Source organism: Cyprinodon tularosa, unplaced genomic scaffold, assembly GCF_016077235.1.
Source record: "Cyprinodon tularosa strain WSP-4 unplaced genomic scaffold, ASM1607723v1 ctg587, whole genome shotgun sequence".
NCBI classification, from domain to species: domain Eukaryota; kingdom Metazoa; phylum Chordata; class Actinopteri; order Cyprinodontiformes; family Cyprinodontidae; genus Cyprinodon; species Cyprinodon tularosa.
In genome coordinates, this window is record NW_024039326.1 from 364,677 (window position 1) to 382,426 (window position 17,750).

Genomic DNA, 17,750 nt, shown 5'->3' on the forward strand with positions numbered 1-17,750 from the left:
ATCCAAGAACAAATGCACTTATTTAAAAAAAAAAATGACTTATATAGATTTTGATTTTTTCCAGTGTGGATAAAGTCTTTGAGTTTTCCCCTCAGTCGGCCCATTTAAGTTATTTGAGTTACCGAGTTCAGGACGTTCAGACATTAAAATAAGGTAAATCTAAAAACAAAATGGCTGAAGATGAAAAAAGGCGAGTTGTTTGTAAATTTAAGGCCCTGATTTACCTGGAATGCTGGGAAATAAATGTCTAAGAAACTCCTGAATTCTTTTTTTCGTCCCAGCAGACCTGCAGTTGAAAAAGTCACCAGCGGCGGACAGGAAATAATCCACTGATTTCCACGTCTTAAGGAAACCGCTGACCTTTTATGGCAAACTGGTCACTTCAGGGTTAAGCTGCTCTGAATTCACTGAATGGTGCAAAATTATAACATCAACTTTTTTTCATATGCAAACCTCTCTTTGCACCAATGTTGTTGTTTTGCACAACATTAAATGGGTTTATGCTGCACAAAGAACCTGAATCATTAAATAAACTTAAGGTGGATATTTTGCAGACCAATTCTGTTCCTGCATCAATAACCACTGATTATAAAAAGCTGTGATCCACCTTCTACCTTTGAAATGCTGTCATTAATAAACGTTTGATCTCACCAGCCGTCTGAATTCCTCTTCTGTGAATCCCATGTGTTCGTGCACGATGCTGTAATCGAGCAGCAGGTCGGAGTTGAAGATCAGAGGGTCGTCTGTGTTCAGGGAGTAGTTGGCCTGGTCTTTTCTGAAGCTGCTCAAAGCAAATGATCCAGTAAAGAAACCAGCATAACCCAACCGGTTCGTTTGCTTCTTACTGTGACTCACGTGATGATGGGGTGTTCGGTAAAGTCTGCGTTCCAGGCACCTGTCAGCCTACTGGAAAGAGGACACATCTGCAAGGAGAAGAGCAGCAGGCAGTGCAGTGAGCTGAAGTCTCCACTAGGGGGAAGAATATCTCTGCTTTTGCATGGAAATCTACTCTACTGATGTAAAACGTTTCAGGATATTTAAATGCTATATGAATGAGACTAAAGCAACTTTTACTGCTGTGTTTTTTCTCACCTCAAAGTGCATATTTTGATCTAACAGTTGTCTGTACAGAGTTTGGTCCTCCAGTGTTCTGTAGCCGTGTCCCACCCGCTCAGCTTTCAGCACTTCCACAGCCTGGATACCAGAAAAAAACCTTTTATAAGTGGTTCTTCTGAGAAGTTTAGTTTGAAATCAGCCATTTATTTAAGCCTAGTCTTAAATAATCCTCTAAACAGTTAGGAATCATATGGTCTAACCCTACAGCCAGAACACATTCATCTATTTAAGAGTGGGCTCAAAGTTGACCGAGATAAGACCAATAAAGTTCTGAGCAAGCCCATGCAGCTGCTGGCTCCAGCTCAGTCCTTCCTTTGCCAAGTTGTAGTAATAATAATAATAATAATAAATAATTAGTACTAGTATTTTTTCAAAATAGGTACGGACAATTGTAACATGTGGAGGATTTTAATTCAGTTAAAGGTATACTATGCAACCGCTGTTGATTTTCCAGCGAGGCTCCCCCCAGAGGGCGCCGTCGTAAATATGCTCAGCTGTTCTCCTGGTTTCTCCGTCAAGCCAGGCGCGACATGAGCTTTCGCTGTTTTCTCGCTGGTTCCGCCATGATAACTGCACAAATATGGCCACTGCGCTAGCAACGAGCATGCCTTTCACTGGGGGCGTGTAGCAGTTCTCGCCGTAAAGCAAGACCGACTCTCGCGATGCACAAAACTTCTGAGCCTGTGGGTGCGGGCCGAGGGCTCCTGCAATTGCAAGGATGGTAGTTCCCCTACAGACCACCAGGGCGGCCGAGAAAACCTTTGAATGACTCATTTAATCATCCGAAACGTTATGGAACACATTAATTAACTGAAAAATGTTGCAAAGTATGCCTTTAAGCAAACGTTGGTGAAGATTCTCAGTCATCCAGGTCATAGTCATTCCAAAAAACAATCCGCTGGACTTTGTTTCCAAGTTTGAAGACGTTTCTCTTCCATCCAGGAAGCTTTTTCAATTCAAATGTCAGAAATAGCGTTGAGTTCCAGGTTTTATACAGCAGACCAGCAATTCTTTGTTTTTGCTTAGACAGCATGCAAATTAAAACAGCCTGTTTTAATAGGCGGGGTCTTCTGTTCTGCTGTAAAGGGGTTGCGGGGTGCAATGATAGCTTATGAATTGAAGAAGACTCACTGATTGTTAAAAAGAAAGATTTAGTTCTATTCGTGGTGGAAGTAATTAATTGTAGTTCACAGACGACAAGAAAAAACGAAAAAAATCTAAATAATAGTGAAAGCTGCAGAAAAATTATCTGGAAGTTAAAGACTTAAACTGGGAAATGGTTGAAAGCATGATGGGAAAACCGATCAGAGACTGGCAGAATTACAATGACTTAAAGATAAATTAAAATTAGGAGGGCAAATGTGATTTAGTATTTATTATGTTGGGTTACGTTAAACTTTTTTTTTTTTTTTTTTTTGGGGGGGTGAATATGCTGATGAAGGTTCTCAGTCATCCAGGTCATAGTCATTCCGTAAAAATTAAAAAAAATATCCACTGGACTTGGTTTTCAAGATTTGAAGACATTTCTCCACCTCTCCAGGAAGCTTTCTCAATTCAAATGTCTGGATCCGCAGTGAGTCTTATATGGACAAGGCCTTGTATTGCTTGGAAACATGCAAATGGTAACCGATGAATGGGTCGTTTAGTTCCATCGTTAGCCTGTAATATCTGAACCTGTCTATGATTGTTAAGGGTCGGTCGTTAAGGAGGTATTGTTCACCGGCTGGAGCGGGTAGGTCCCTCGTTCCTCTGTGATGGGGTGGGGGGTTTGGTGATATCTGGAAGGGATCATGTCTATGACTGAATTGTATGTTTTATGAATCGTTTCCTGTTTCCTTGCTGTACTTCATATCAGTTGGTGGTGGTAATGCACTTCTCAAAAGTTTGCCAACCGCCATAAAACCTCATAGGAAGAAGAAGATGATAGCGTAGGATCCCTTCCCGCTATCACCCCCCTTTAATGACCCCCTTTCAGAGACTTAGGCCCCGTCCACACGAAGCCGAACCCTGGCCTAAACGCACAAATTTTTCACCAAACCAGCCTCTCATCCATACGAAGCCGGCGTTTCGGGGGTCTGTAAACGATCTTTTTTTTATCAAGCCTTCAGAGTTGGAAGATTTTGAAACGCTGTTTTCGCGTTTCCATCTTTGAGCTCTAACCGCATTTTTTTTTTTTTTACACGCATGCGTCATAGCGTCTCCTCTAAACATGCATGCGCGACACAGTATCACAACAACAATGGCGCCGTACTGTGTTGAGTGGTTGCTGCTCATGCTACTCACCCTGCTGTCGGGCTTACAACAGAATCTTCTTCTTCTGGAATATCTCCAGGAAGAACAGAGCAATATCGACGACATAGTTCAGCACCTGAATTTGACTGAACCACGAAAATGGACCCGCAGGGCAAACGTGTATAAATATTAGTGCGCATGCCCAACATTTCGTCGCCTATTTTTGCTTTGGCACCACAGCGCCACTTACAGGCCTGGCATACATTTTGCAGCGTTTTCATGCATTCGTGTGGACGATCACATTTATTTTACGTCTCCGTCTTTACGGCAAACGTTCTGGAAAATATTAGCGTTTCGTGTTCGTTTTGACTTCGTGTGGACGGGGCCTTAGACATGTATGGGGTATTACAGGCTAACAAAAGAAGCCAAACAACCCCCATTCCAAAGGGTGGACCCGTTCATCTGTTTTAATTTTCATGTTTTCAAAACAAAATCAACGCTTTGTTGGGCTGCTGGATAAAACCTGGAACTCAACGCTATTTCTGGCATTTTGAATTGAAAAAGCTTCCTGGATGGAAGAGAAATGTCTTGAAAACAAAGTCCAGTGGATTGTTTTTAAGGAAAGTTAAGCAGGAGGTATATTTTATTATCAAAAAAAACAAAAACTGAAATATTAGAACTGTAAATATACAGTCACACTGGAAAAATCGAAATCTAGATAAGTCATTTTTTTCTTAAATTGAGGAGACAAAAGAGACATTTTTTCAATGGAACAAGACAATTTACACTTAAAATAAGAAAACACAACTGCATTGTCTTATTCCAGGTGCATATTTTCTAATTATCTTATTTTAAGAGTAAAAATACTCACTCCATTTGCAAACTATCTAATTTACCTGCTCAAATTAAGGGTAAATACACTTAATTTAAGAGATTTTGACTTATTTGTAGATCGTTTTTCCACTGTATATTACTGTTTTTATGTATTAGACAGAGCTGAGTGTCATCAGCCTTGAAGCGAACAGGAATTCTCAATTTCTTGAAGATATTACTGAGGATTAAAGAGTAAATGATGAATAGTCGGGGTTCCAGGACAGAGTTTTGGGAACACCAGTTTTAACTACACTGCAAATAATGTAAATCTAAATAAGCCATTTTTTTCTTAAAGTAAGTGGATTTGTTCGTGAATTAAGGACGTAAGTGAGACACTTTGCCAATGGAACAAGACAATTTATATTTAAAATAAGAAAAACCAACTGCATTGTCTTATTTGAAATGCATATTATCTAATTGTCTTAATCTAAGAGTAAAAATACTGATTCAATTTGCAAATCATCTAATCTATCTACTCAAATTAAAGTTAAATACACCTAATTTTATACATTTTTACTTCTTTCTAGATCGATTTTTGCAGTGAACCATCAAACTAAACCTGAAGTGCTTCCAGAAAGGTAAGAAAGAAACCAGTCACTGCACTGTAAAAACGATCTAGAAATAAGTTAAAATCAGTTTAAGAAGGTAAATAAGATGATTTTCCAATGGAATTCAATTTTTACTTCTTTATTATAAGATAATTAGGTAATCTGCACTTCAAATGACAGAGTGTAAATGTTTTTTTCTTATTTTGAATGTAAATTGTCTTGTTCCATTTGCAAAATCTCTCATTTAACTCCTCAATTTCAGAAAAAAGCAATTATTTAACCCCTAGAACCCTACGGACCCACCGGTGGGTCCAGCTGCTACGTGACCTCGTAATTTTAACAAACCCCCAGTATTGATGTAAAAAACACATTTGACACAGTTTGGTGACATTTATGGATAAATGTGTGTTACGTCCACCGAGGACACAACATATTCGGGGACACGAAAGGCAAACTTTGTTTAGACAAGCCCCCAAAATATGTTACGTCCACCAAGGACACAACATATTTGAGGACACGAGACAAAAGATGAGGGTTCAAAAAAGTTATTTTATTTATCAATTCTCTCCGTTTTAGTTGTTCTTGGTTCGGCTTCTTCAGATTTTCTGCGAAGAGAAAAATAGTTAAAGGCCCTCAAATCCCGTGCCCCAAAAAGTAAAAATAGAAACCCAAAGTAACAACAGAAAGTTGGACCTGGCAGGCCGATCAAACAGAATAAAACGGTACAGCAGGGGGCCAACCCTATACAGGGCCGTCGAAGCCCCTACTGGTACCGGACTAAAGGCCAAAAATAACCTAAGCAAAAGAAAAATCGAAAATAGGACAACCGGTCCCGCCAGGCCAAAAACCTCAAGAAAAAAGTAAGAAACAGTTAACAAAAATACCGCATGGCAGGCTGGAACGTCCGCTGCAGGCCGCAGCGACAAGACAAGTGCGCACCGCGCACGATGGAACAAATGGAAGCAGGTGGAAAGCGGCGTCCAGGCGAAGACGGAAAGGAACGCGCCAACGTGCTGAAAGCCAGCCTATTTATAGGCGGACGACAGCACCACAAATTAACATAATTAACTCGCTAAAAGAATCCCAAAATATATTAACAAAAGATCCTTCAACTAAAGTCTGTAAGAAAACAAAGAAAAGAAATAGACAAAAATCCTAATGTGCCCGAAGCACATAACATGTGCCAAAATGGCCTCTCCGCCTAAGAAATTTCTCACTAATACCATTCTAAAATAAATATGATTCATCTGATTGAGTCCAAATTTGGTATATTTTTACACAACATTTAGATTTAAAAGTCTGTACTACTTTTTTGTGCTATAAATAATATTTTGGTAGTGTTTTGCAATGTTTATTTCAAAGAAAATTTTAGGCGAGGTTCAAAAAATGCAAAATATTTTGTATTTTGTCCCTAATATTTCAGGCAGGGTCAAAGCTACAATGGTGCTGACACCAGAAAACCATTCTATGACATCTTACCTTTACAGACGTACCAAAAGTTTCTTCTTAAATCTAATAGCTGTGAGGCTATAAGTGATTTACTTTTGTGTGTTTTTGTCAGGCAGAAATGTATTTATACCCCCTGAGGGTGTAAGAGGTTAAAGAAAAAAATGACTTATTTAGATTACATTTGTTTGCAGTGGGGGTTTGAGTGCACTGCAAAAATGATCTCAAATACCCTTAATTTGAGCAGGTAAATAAGATGATTTGCCAATGAATTAGTATTTTTACTCTTAAAATAAGATAACTACATATTATGCACTTGAAATAAGACAATGCAATTGTTTCACTTAAATCCTTAATTCAAGAAAAAATGCACTTATTTTAAGAAGAAATGACTTATTTAGATTTCATTTTTTTGCAGAGTGCTGATTACTGATAATCTATGGTGAAGGTTAGAGAGAGAAAACTGTGCCATAGGCCGGACTCAGATCCTGAAGAACGAGAACAGAAAAAAGACAAGTCAGCTGCCATTAAAGGATCATTGGACTTTTTAAGAGGATGGTTTCAGTTCCATGAGACTAGCAGAAACCAGGCAGGATCTGCATTAAGAACTAAAAACAAAAAATAAAGAAGAAAAACAGTTTTTCTAAAGTGGCTTCAGCTGCACATTCAGACACCTTCAGCTACTTCCTGTTTTGTCTAAACCAGCTACCAGCAGAGGCACGGGGCCGCTTCAACTCTCCTCCACATTCGCAGCTTCTAGTTGAATCAAAAACATCCACTCAGACATTTTTTACTAAATTCCCGGCTCCTCCCTCCACTGACCTGCGATCCGTCAACATGAAACTCTGCTCTGCTTGTGGCTTCTGGCTCTTCGCCCTCATCTCCATTGTTTGAGTTTAGCTTCAGTGTTTTATTTACACACATTAAGGAGCAATTTCTATGTTGGATGACACAACAGCAATGCCCTGGAGCAACGTCTCAGGCTGCTGGACGGCTTACCTCCCTCACCGCCGACGGTGGGCCCACCTCTCCTGCGTGCACCGTGCGGTGTATCCCACAACGAGCCGCCTCCTGGGTACAACAAAACGTATGGAGTGAATTTTGTTTCATTATTGTTGGAAGTCAAGAACACTTTCTGTAAATTGATATTTTGAAAAAAAAATGATGACTTTAAAAAAGTTCTTGAACAAAGGAAAAAAGATTGGTGTTACTCAGATTTAAAGTTTTTAATTTTTATATACTTTTAAAAAATATATAGTTTTTCACTTTTTGTTTTTAGAGATTTAAGCTCTTTTTTTTTCTTCAAATTTCTCTTTTAAATAGTATTTTACAGATCCCATTCTCTTTATTTCAGGCCCATTACTAAAAACTCACTCTTGACCAATAAAAATGATTCTAACGTCCAGCAGACCAATAGAAATGCTTCCTGTCTCACTCTAGAGGAAAGCCCGCCCAAAGTAAAGAGAATGCAAATTGTAAAACTCAATCTAATAAAAGAGAAATTTAAATAACAAAAAACACATGTAAATATATAATAAAATATATAAGTAAATAAGAGACAGAAAAAAATATATAAAAAAAAAGAATTTGAATTTTTTTTTAAATAAAACTGAAATAAATAAATACAATTAATAGCAAAAAATTTAATTAGCATCTTATTAAAATATAAAATATGAAAAAAAAACGTTTAGAATAAAAATTACATAATGAAAAAATAATACATCTTTTTATTTCTGGATAGAGTTTTTCTTACAGTTCTATTTATAAAACATATTTCCTCTTAACAATAATGGAACAACAATCACTCCATAGATATCTGGCTTTCACATCTGCAACACAGAGCTGCTATTTCAGACTTCAGCTTGTTTTATTCTCAGTAAAACATGTTTTGCATGAAAAAATTCGCCCTTTTACCCAAAAAAGAAACTTTACATAAAGATAAAACACTCCCTGTGTTTATGCCGTCTGTTTTTATTTCAGCCTTGTCAGCCTTGGCGTGTCCCCAGGAAGTTTGTCATGCTTATTTAGCACATATGTATCTGAGACCATAAACTGTAGAAGATGATAACGCTTGTCATGAAGGGGACTCTGCTCCCTGTTAAATGCTGAATGAAATTTGTCATTCATTAGATCAGGATTCTCTAGATAAGATACTGTCATTAAAACATCATTAGTATTTAACAGGTGATCAAACTCCTTTAAGCTTCAGATCAGAAACTAGATAATGCCAGAATTACCAAATAAAGTATTTGATAGAATAAGAAAACAACAGAAAAACTGTCTTAGTAATTTAAAGCTTCTTACAGCTGTGCTATAGACTATTTAGTAACGCTGGACCTTCCTGTTCTAGTCAGAGGGTCGAAGTCAGACAAAAATAAAGTTCACCTTTTATGATTAATGTGACCCTTATATTTAATGTGGCATATAACAGGGCTACTAAATAAACCTATTTGCTAATATATAAAGTAGATTTTTTTCTTGCATCTTCATGCCTCAGGCATTATTTTAGAAAATTTACTGTACATTTGTTAAAATTCTGCTTTTGCAGCTTAAACAGTGTGTTTGGTGCCCTTATCAGGTTAAACAGGGAATACTTATGAAGTCAGAATTCTGCTAACAGAGCGAACGGGCATGAAGATTTACATGAATATTTAAAAATACACACCCGTACGCTACAGTCTGGAGCATTTTTAATGTTCTATGGGTGCAGATTCAATACACTGAGCCGCCCAGTGTGCCTCTGGACCTTTATGGATCTGTTCCTGCAAACCAGTGATTCCCAACCGCCTACCCCTAGTGGTCTCTGAGTGCATTGCAAGGAAAATATTTTATTTCTTAGGTATTAGAATGAAATAGGGATCGGTCTTGCTTTGCAAGGATCAAATTGAAAAATTAAACAAGCTTTATTTAACATAAAAGTAAGTTTTTCTTAAATGTTTGAGTTCACTAAAACCAAGCAGAGGAACAGACTGGATGTAGAGAACAGCCTGGGATCAGCTGTTTTCCACGCTGAGCTAACCGAGCTCATCAAAACAGCTCAGCTGTCTGGATGAAAAGTAAAACTAATTAAGTCAGTCTGACTATAATTTTCATTCTTTATTTTGTTCCAAATTCATCAAGTTTAAATGTGATAATGAGGGAGTTACTCAGAGGAGCTCCACTTTTATAAATACAGGTTTATAGTGGGATTTTATTTTGTATTAATTTCGATTCCTTACTAATTTCCAGGCAACATATTTATGTTGTTTTTTTATTTGAGATGGAAAGCATAAATGCCTGAGAATTAAATGCTGAAATTAAAAGATTTATTAAAATAGCTTTTGTTTTATAATCAATTATTGTATGTTCCCCATTTTGGACAATCAATACTTTTGACTACCCGCGGGTACTTTTGTACCCAAAGGAGGAGGAGGACAACTGCTGTAAACTCTTGTCACCGACTGTTATTGGCTGCTTTTCAGGAACTCCTGCCTTTTCACACAGTAACTTTTTCTTCCTGGTTGTTGATCTTCAGGCTAATAGCTGTTCAATCCGTGTATCATTCGTTCTTTCTATTTTCAATTGCCAATCAAAAAACAAAAAATTGACTGGTTATTTTGTTTTTTGTTTTCTATGGTTAAACCAAAAACGAAAAAAGGATTTGTTTTTCATATATCAATTCTAAGCTCAGATCAAGAATACGAAATGGAAAAACGGACAGCAACGCAGAATTTGTTTTTAATATTTAATCGGTACAGTTTATGTGACCCGGAAATAGCTCTTTGCTCGGCAGTTGGGGTAATGAAGTGGTTACCATGGCGTCGCTAGAACCACACACTATGTTGATCAAGAAGCTTTTTGTTGTTGCTAGTTAAAAGTACAGTGCACAGAAAAGTTTCAAGAAAAAAGTTATACCTGGAAAATCCTGCTGATTTTCTCCGTTGTCATGTCCTCCTCCTTAAGAGTCACACGCTTGGATCCTCAAAATAACACGTAACTGTCCATGGCTAATAGGTCCGACTGCCTTATCTGCTTGATCGAACGTGGTGGGGGTAAGCCAATTGTTTTTAGCTAACGCTCCACCAAACTTCCGGGTCACGTAAATTGTACCGATTAAATATTAAAATCAAATTCTGCGTTGTTGTCCGTTTTTCCATTTCGTATTCTTGATCAGAGCTTAGAATTGATATATGAAAAACGAATCCGTGTATCATTCGTTCTTTCTATTTTCAATTGTCAATCAAAAAACAAAAAATAAAAAATTGACTGGTTATTTTGTTTTTTGTTTTTTATGGTTAAACCAAAAACGAAAAAAGGATTTGTTTTTCATATATCAATTCTAAGCTCAGATCAAGAATACGAAATGGAAAAACGGACAGCAACGCAGAATTTGATTTTAATATTTAATCGGTACAGTTTACATGACCCGGAAGTTTGGTGGAGCGTTAGCTAAAAAACAATTGGCTTACTCCCACCACGTTCGATCAAACTGCACCAGATAAGGCAGTCGGACCTATCAGCCATGGACAGTTACGTTTTATTTCGAGGATCCAAGCGTGTGACTCTTGAGGAGGACATGACAACGGAGAAAATTTGCAGGATTTTCCAGGTATAACTTTTTTCTTGAAACTTTTCTGTGCACTGTACTTTTAACTAGCAACAACAAACAGCTTCTCGATCAACATAGTGTGTGGTTCTAGCGTCGCCATGGTAGTCACTTCATTACCCCAACTGCTGCGCAAAGAGCTATTTCCGGGTCACGTAAACTGTACCGATTAAATATTAAAAACAAATTCTGCGTTGCTGTCCGTTTTTCCATTTCGTATTCTTGATCTGAGCTTAGAATTGATATATGAAAAACAAATCCTTTTTTCGTTTTTGGTTTAACCATAAAAAACAAATAACAAAATAACCAGTCAATTTTTTATTTTTTGATTGGCAATTGAAAATAGAAAGAACGAATGATACACGGATTAAAACCCAATCCTTTTTTCGTTTTTGGTTTAACCATAGAAAACAAAAAACAAAATAACCAGTCAATTTTTTATTTTTTGTTTTTTGATTGACAATTGAAAATAGAAAGAAAGAGTGATACACAGATTCTATTCTCTTAAGGAGTTTTATTTTGTTTTTGTCCTTTAATGAATTTAACATCCTGAGTTTCGGCCATTTCACTTGTTAAAGAAAACTTCTTCCCAGCATTGAATTATATGTTTGTACTGGTTATCCTCCAGTCAATAATTATGAAATTAAACATGTTCAAAATTATGCACATCATTATTGCCAACTGGAATGTTCATAGTTATGAGTTTTAGGGCCAGGCTAGAGATTTTTTAAATTTTTATTTGGAAATAAAGTCGTTATATTATGAGAATAAAGTAATAAATTTATGAGAAAAAAGTTGCAACATTACGAAAATCAAGTCTTAACATTACGAGAATAAAGTGGTAACATTACGAGAATAAAGTCGTAATACTGTATTATGAGAAAAAAGTTATGACACTATGAGAATAAAGTCGCAATATTACAAGAATAAAGTCGTAGCATTACGAGAATAAAGTCGTAGCATTACGAGAATAAAGTCGTAAATTTACGAGAATAAAGTCGTAACATTACGAGAATAAAGTCCTACATTTATGAGAATAAAGTCGTAACATTACGAGAATAAAGTCATAAATTTACGAGAATAAAGTCGTAACATTACGAGAATAAAGTCGTAATACTGTATTATGAGAAAAAAGTTATGAAATTATGAGAATAAAGTCGCAATATTACGAAAATAAAGTCGTAACATTACGAGAATAAAGTCGTAAATTTACGAGAATAAAGTCGTAACATTACGAGAATAAAGTCGTAAATTTATGAGACTAAAATCGTAACATTACGAGAATAAAGTCGTAAATTTACGAGAATAAAGTCGTAAAATTACGAGAATAAAGTCGCAAATTTACAAGAATAAAGTCGTAACATTATCAGAATAAAGTCGTAAATTTACGAGAATAAAGTCGTAACATTACGAGAATAAACTCGTACATTTACGAGAATAAAGTTGTAACATTACAATAACGTTGTATTTTATGACAACTCTTAGAAGACGCACTTTCTTCCCTAAAATGAGGAATGTGGAGCATCATGTGAAGTTATACTTTGGCATCGGTTTGAAAAACAAGGAAATCAAACTGGGCGGGATGTCAAAGTGGACTGGTTGCTGATTGGTGGAGCTGGTTGGAGCTCGAAGATTTCTGTCTGAAACGGGTTGTGGCACGATGATTTAATTCTCGTTATTTTTCAACTTTAATCTCATAATGTTATGATTTTCTTCTAATTTTGGGACTTCATTCTCATTAAGGTACGACTTTAATCTCGAAATGAAATGAAAAAAAAATGTCAAGCCTGGCCCTAGTACTCCGTCGTACATAGTTAAGCTGTCTGTGGGATAATTTATAAAAACTCCCCTAAGCAGCACTGCTAGTTTCTTAAAGTTAAATCGCTGTTATGTTTGTTTCTGATGCTGTTTATGTCACAGAGTCGCTGCTACACAAGCAAAAAAAGATGAATGATGGATCCGTGATTTAAAATCCCAATTATAAGATGGCGCTCACCTCGTAGGCCTGCTTGTGTTCTGGGTAGGCACAACAGTCCAGGGACTCGTCACCTGCCAGGTCGATGGCCACCACCCCTTCGTTTCGATACCTATTACACAACTCCACGACATCCATGGACCAGCCTGGAAAATGTTCACATTCCAATTACAACCCAGTTCCTTTCCGCCGACTCACAGTCTCACATCACAGCAGAGATAGAGCAACATAGAAGGCAGCAGATAACTTGAGCCAATATTTGCTTTTTTTTCCACTTGCATCGGCATCGTTTACAGCACGTCTGATTTAAATGGTTAGAAAGGCTCAGCAGCTTTCAACTGCTTCAGACGGCTGATTATAGGAGCAATATTGTAGCTATATAATTAGCACGTGTGTAGAGAGTTTCGTGCCAGTGTCTTGATTTTGTGTGCGCAGCAGGATTTGAAAATGTTTAAAAAATCTGGAAATTTGTCTGTACAACAATCTGCAAATGTGTAAAACTACTTGTGTGTAATCCGGTTTGCAAACCTGTAAAAAATCCACAAATCTGTATTCAGATCTACAAATATGAACAAAGGTTTGCAAATTTGTACCAAGATCCAGATATTACACATACGAATCCTCTCAATGCATTTCCAGATCTCATATGACAGAAGTAAACAATGATTTGTCTGTATTTCTGGGTCTTGAAGCGAAAACACTTCAGATATAAGTGTGTCTGTGTGTGCTTACAGATTGATCCACACATTTGCAAATCTTAGTGCACATTTGCAGATTTTAGTGCACATTTGCAAATCTTAGTGCACCTTTGCAGATTTTAGTGCACATTTGGAAAATCTTAGACCACAATTGCAAATCTTAGTGCATATTTTCAGATTTTAGTGCACATTTGCAAATCTTAGTGCACATTTGGAAATCTTAGTGCACATTTGCAGATTTTAGTGCACATTTGCAAATCTTAGTGCACATTTGCAGATTTTAGTGCACATTTGCAAATGTTAGTGCGCATTTGAAAAATCTCAGCGCACATTTGCAAATCTTAGTGCGCATTTGGAAAATCTTAGTGCACATTTGCAAATCTTAGTGCGCATTTGCAAATCTTAGTGCGCATTTGGAAAATCATAGCGCACATTTGCAAATCTTAGTGCACATTTGCAAATCTTAGTGCACATTTTGAGATTTTAGTGCACATTTGCAAATCTTAGTGTGCATTTGGAAAATCTTAGCGCACATTTGCAAATCTTAGTGCGCATTTGGAAAATCTTAGCGCACATTTGCAAATCTTAGTGCGCATTTGGAAAATCGTAGCGCACATTTGCAAATCTTAGTGCGCATTTGGAAAATCTTAGTGCACATTTGCAAATCTTAGTGCGCATTTGGAAAATCGTAGTGCACATTTGCAAATCTTAGTGCGCATTTGCAAATCTTAGTGCGCATTTGGAAAATCGTAGTGCACATTTGCAAATCTTAGTGCGCATTTGCAAATCTTAGTGCGCATTTGGAAAATCGTAGTGCACATTTGCAAATCTTAGCGCACATTTGCAAATCTTAGTGCGCATTTGGAAAATCTTAGCACACATTTGCAAATCTTAGTGTGCATTTGGAAAATCTTAGCACACATTTGCAAATCTTAGTGCACATTTGCAAATCTTAGTGCGCATTTGGAAAATCTTAGCGCACATTTGCAAATCTTAGTGCGCATTTGGAAAATCGTAGCGCACATTTGCAAATCTTAGTGCGCATTTGGAAAATCTTAGCACACATTTGCAAATCTTAGTGCGCATTTGCAAATCTTAGTGCGCATTTGGAAAGTCGTAGTGCACATTTGCAAATCTTAGCGCACATTTGCAAATCTTAGTGCGCATTTGGAAAATCTTAGCGCACATTTGCAAATCTTAGTGCGCATTTGGAAAACCGTAGCGCACATTTGCAAATCTTAATGCGCATTTGGAAAATCTTAGCACACATTTGCAAATCTTAGTGCGCATGTGGAAAATCTTAGTGCACATGTGCGCATTTGGAAAATCGTAGTGCACATTTGCAAATCTTAGTGCGCATTTGCAAATCTTGGTGCGCATTTGGAAAATCGTAGTGCGCATTTGCAAATCTTAGCGCACATTTGCAAATCTTAGTGCGCATTTGGAAAATCTTAGCACACATTTGCAAATCTTAGTGCGCATTTGGAAAATCTTAGCACACATTTGCATATCTTAGTGCGCATTTGGAAAATCTTAGCGCACATTTGCAAATCTTAGTGCACATTTGGAAAATCTTAGCGCACATTTGCAAATCTTAGTGCGCATTTGGAAAATCGTAGCGCACATTTGCAAATCTTAGAGCGCATTTGGAAAATCTTAGTGCACATTTGCAAATCTTAGTGCGCATTTGCAAATCTTAGTGCGCATTTGGAAAATCGTAGTGCACATTTGCAAATCTTAGCGCACATTTGCAAATCTTAGTGCGCATTTGGAAAATTTTAGTGCACATTTGCAAATCTTAGTGCGCATTTGGAAAATCGTAGTGCACATTTGCAAATCTTAGTGCGCATTTGCAAATCTTAGTGCGCATTTGGAAAATCGTAGTTCACATTTGCAAATCTTAGCGCACATACTTTTACACATTTGCAGACTGTTGTACAGACACACAGCTCTCCACACACACATGGAAATAATTTTGCAACAATATTGCTTCCATAGATGTTTGCTTTAAATCCGGTTTGGCAGCGAGGAGACGCCTAAAACATGCAGGGTAGCAGTACTTTGAAAACCACTGCAATCATGTATTTAAACATGAGATCATATGAAAAGTTTCACTGCCACTCCCTCTTTTTTATCCTTAATTCTTGTTCCCTTTGATTAGTTAGCAAAGCTATCTCTTTATTTAAATTAAAACTTGCATAACATTTGTTTTCATTATGTAATTTTTATTGCGTCATGCCGACACCCTGATGAACCCATTGTCCAGCATGTTTTGGGTGTTTCCCTGCCTCCACACACCTGACCTGAATAAAAAGGGGATTAACTAGCTTATGCCGCATTTGATGGCTGCCAAGGAGGTAATACAATCATTTCAATCTGGTGTGACTGGGTGGAGACTCATCTTAAACATGAAGGACAATGGGTTCCTGAGGACCCTGGTGTAAATGGAGGGGGGAATAAAGGCTATATCAGCTCAAAAGTCGGCCTAAAAACAAAAAAATCTGCAGCACATATAAGGGCTCTGTTTGACTGATGTAAAAGACCAAATCAGTATGGGCATCATGACAAGAGTCTGCAGATGAGATGGGATTATTTATTATTTTAAAACATCTAAATAAATCCAGTAATATAGCACCTCTGGAAAAGCTTGAAACTATATGATCAGTTTGCTATGAATTATAATTTAACATCATGTTTAATGTTTTTTATTTAAAGATTGACTCCTCTTAGGTCTGTGCAGAAAAACCTGTCAGCAGCCGAGTCACTGAGCCTCACTTAAAAGAGTCAAATCGAGTCTTTTCTGGTTCTCATATTAACCAGCCTGACATGAGAATGACATGAGCTCTCTGCAGGACGCAACAAATTGGTTGCTTTATTTTCTTTATTAGGCTATTTTTCCTTAAAGTATATATTCACATTTAAAAAAAACTACAATGACACAAACATCTGTACTGTTCCTTGTTCACAAATAATGATATATTTTTAAAGAGAAGCAAAATCTGCGTCTGTTTGGCAATACTAGGCAGTTGCCTAGGGCCCCAAGTTCCTGGGGGCCCCATAAAACTCTGTTTACATGTATAGTTAATACAACTATTCCTTATTTTTGCACATTAATTATCTTTTTATAAAAATCCTTTGGCTAAAATGCCATCAGAACGCTGATAATATTAAGTGTGTCTCAGCCCCCCCCCCTTCAGTGTCCACCATATTGGATCAGTCCATTTGCTGCACATGTTCAGAAAGGTCCAAACAGACAGCAGCAAACCATTTGAAAACAAACCATGCAAAGAGCAGTGTTGCCAACTTAGCGCTTTAGTCGCTATATTTAGCCACTTTTCAGACCCCTCTAGCACTTTGATTTCTAAAAAGCTCCTAGCGCCAAATCTAGAGACTTTTTTCTGCTGCTGGAGACTTTGGAGACAACATCTAAAAGCAGCGAACTCTGCTCTCCAGAGCGAGTAGATTGGTAACCCCGCCTCCTGCTCTCCTCTATCTTGTCTGCTGTCATGATTCATGCAGCTATTATTTCATCCAAATGAAAAATGGAGAACAGATAAGCAGATCATGGCTTGTCTACAGTGAAAAGAAGGACTGGGTTATTTACTTTGGCCTTTTTGGAAACACAGGAAGGAGCAATCAGCTAAGTGAGCTTAGTGCTTGGAAAAAATCTTTCATTCCTTTAGAGACAGCATGAAAAGTCAGCTGAGTACAAAACATAGAGAGGAAAACAAGAAGAAAAGGGACAAAACCTAGAACAGATAATGGATGTCTATTCTATTAACATTTCTCTATCTGTAGAACGGGTCTGTTTTATGTGTTGTCTTCTCAATTCAGAGGGCCCCCTGCCTGTCTTTGCTTAGGGCCCCACATTTCCTAAATCCGCCCCTGATTATTGCAATGTAACTCCTTCCATATAACTGTTGGGTTACATGGAAAAAGTTGCTAAACAGAGATCAGCTGCTCATGTTACAGAGGTTTTATGTTACAGTTAGCTCAAAGACTGTCAACAAGGTTGTGCTATGTGTTAACCCAGTAACACCAGCTGCTGCTAAAAGGATGACATCTTCAAACAGGAGAAACATGCTTCTTTCTTTTTAATGCCTCAGGGTTTCGTAGTTCTATCTTTCTTTAATGGCCTACAAAGCATCTTAAGAGACAGAAAAGCATTTATCAGTTTGTCATTTTTTAGTACTTTGTGTCACAAGACACAGACGATTGGCAAACGTCTGATACTGAAGGCCATAGCTCACAATTCAGTAAATCTTTGAAATGTAGAA

The 17,750-nt window shown here is 37.3% G+C and overlaps 1 protein-coding gene across 2 annotated transcripts in view; it reads right to left on the minus strand.

The window, feature by feature from the left end:
- ada (adenosine deaminase) overlaps nucleotides 1-17,750 on the minus strand; it is a 49,335-nt gene that overhangs the window by 4,814 nt on the left and 26,771 nt on the right. For both annotated transcript variants that reach the window (XR_005282597.1, XM_038306632.1), the window contains exons 6-10: nucleotides 12,797-12,921; nucleotides 7,215-7,286; nucleotides 1,093-1,194; nucleotides 856-923; nucleotides 652-781 (exon numbers count right to left, since the gene is read on the minus strand). Coding sequence is in view for 1 of the 2 variants with exons in the window: in XM_038306632.1 (XP_038162560.1) it covers nucleotides 652-781; nucleotides 856-923; nucleotides 1,093-1,194; nucleotides 7,215-7,286; nucleotides 12,797-12,921 (497 nt within the window). In the remaining variant the exon portion in view is untranslated. The remainder of the gene's footprint in view (nucleotides 1-651; nucleotides 782-855; nucleotides 924-1,092; nucleotides 1,195-7,214; nucleotides 7,287-12,796; nucleotides 12,922-17,750) is intronic.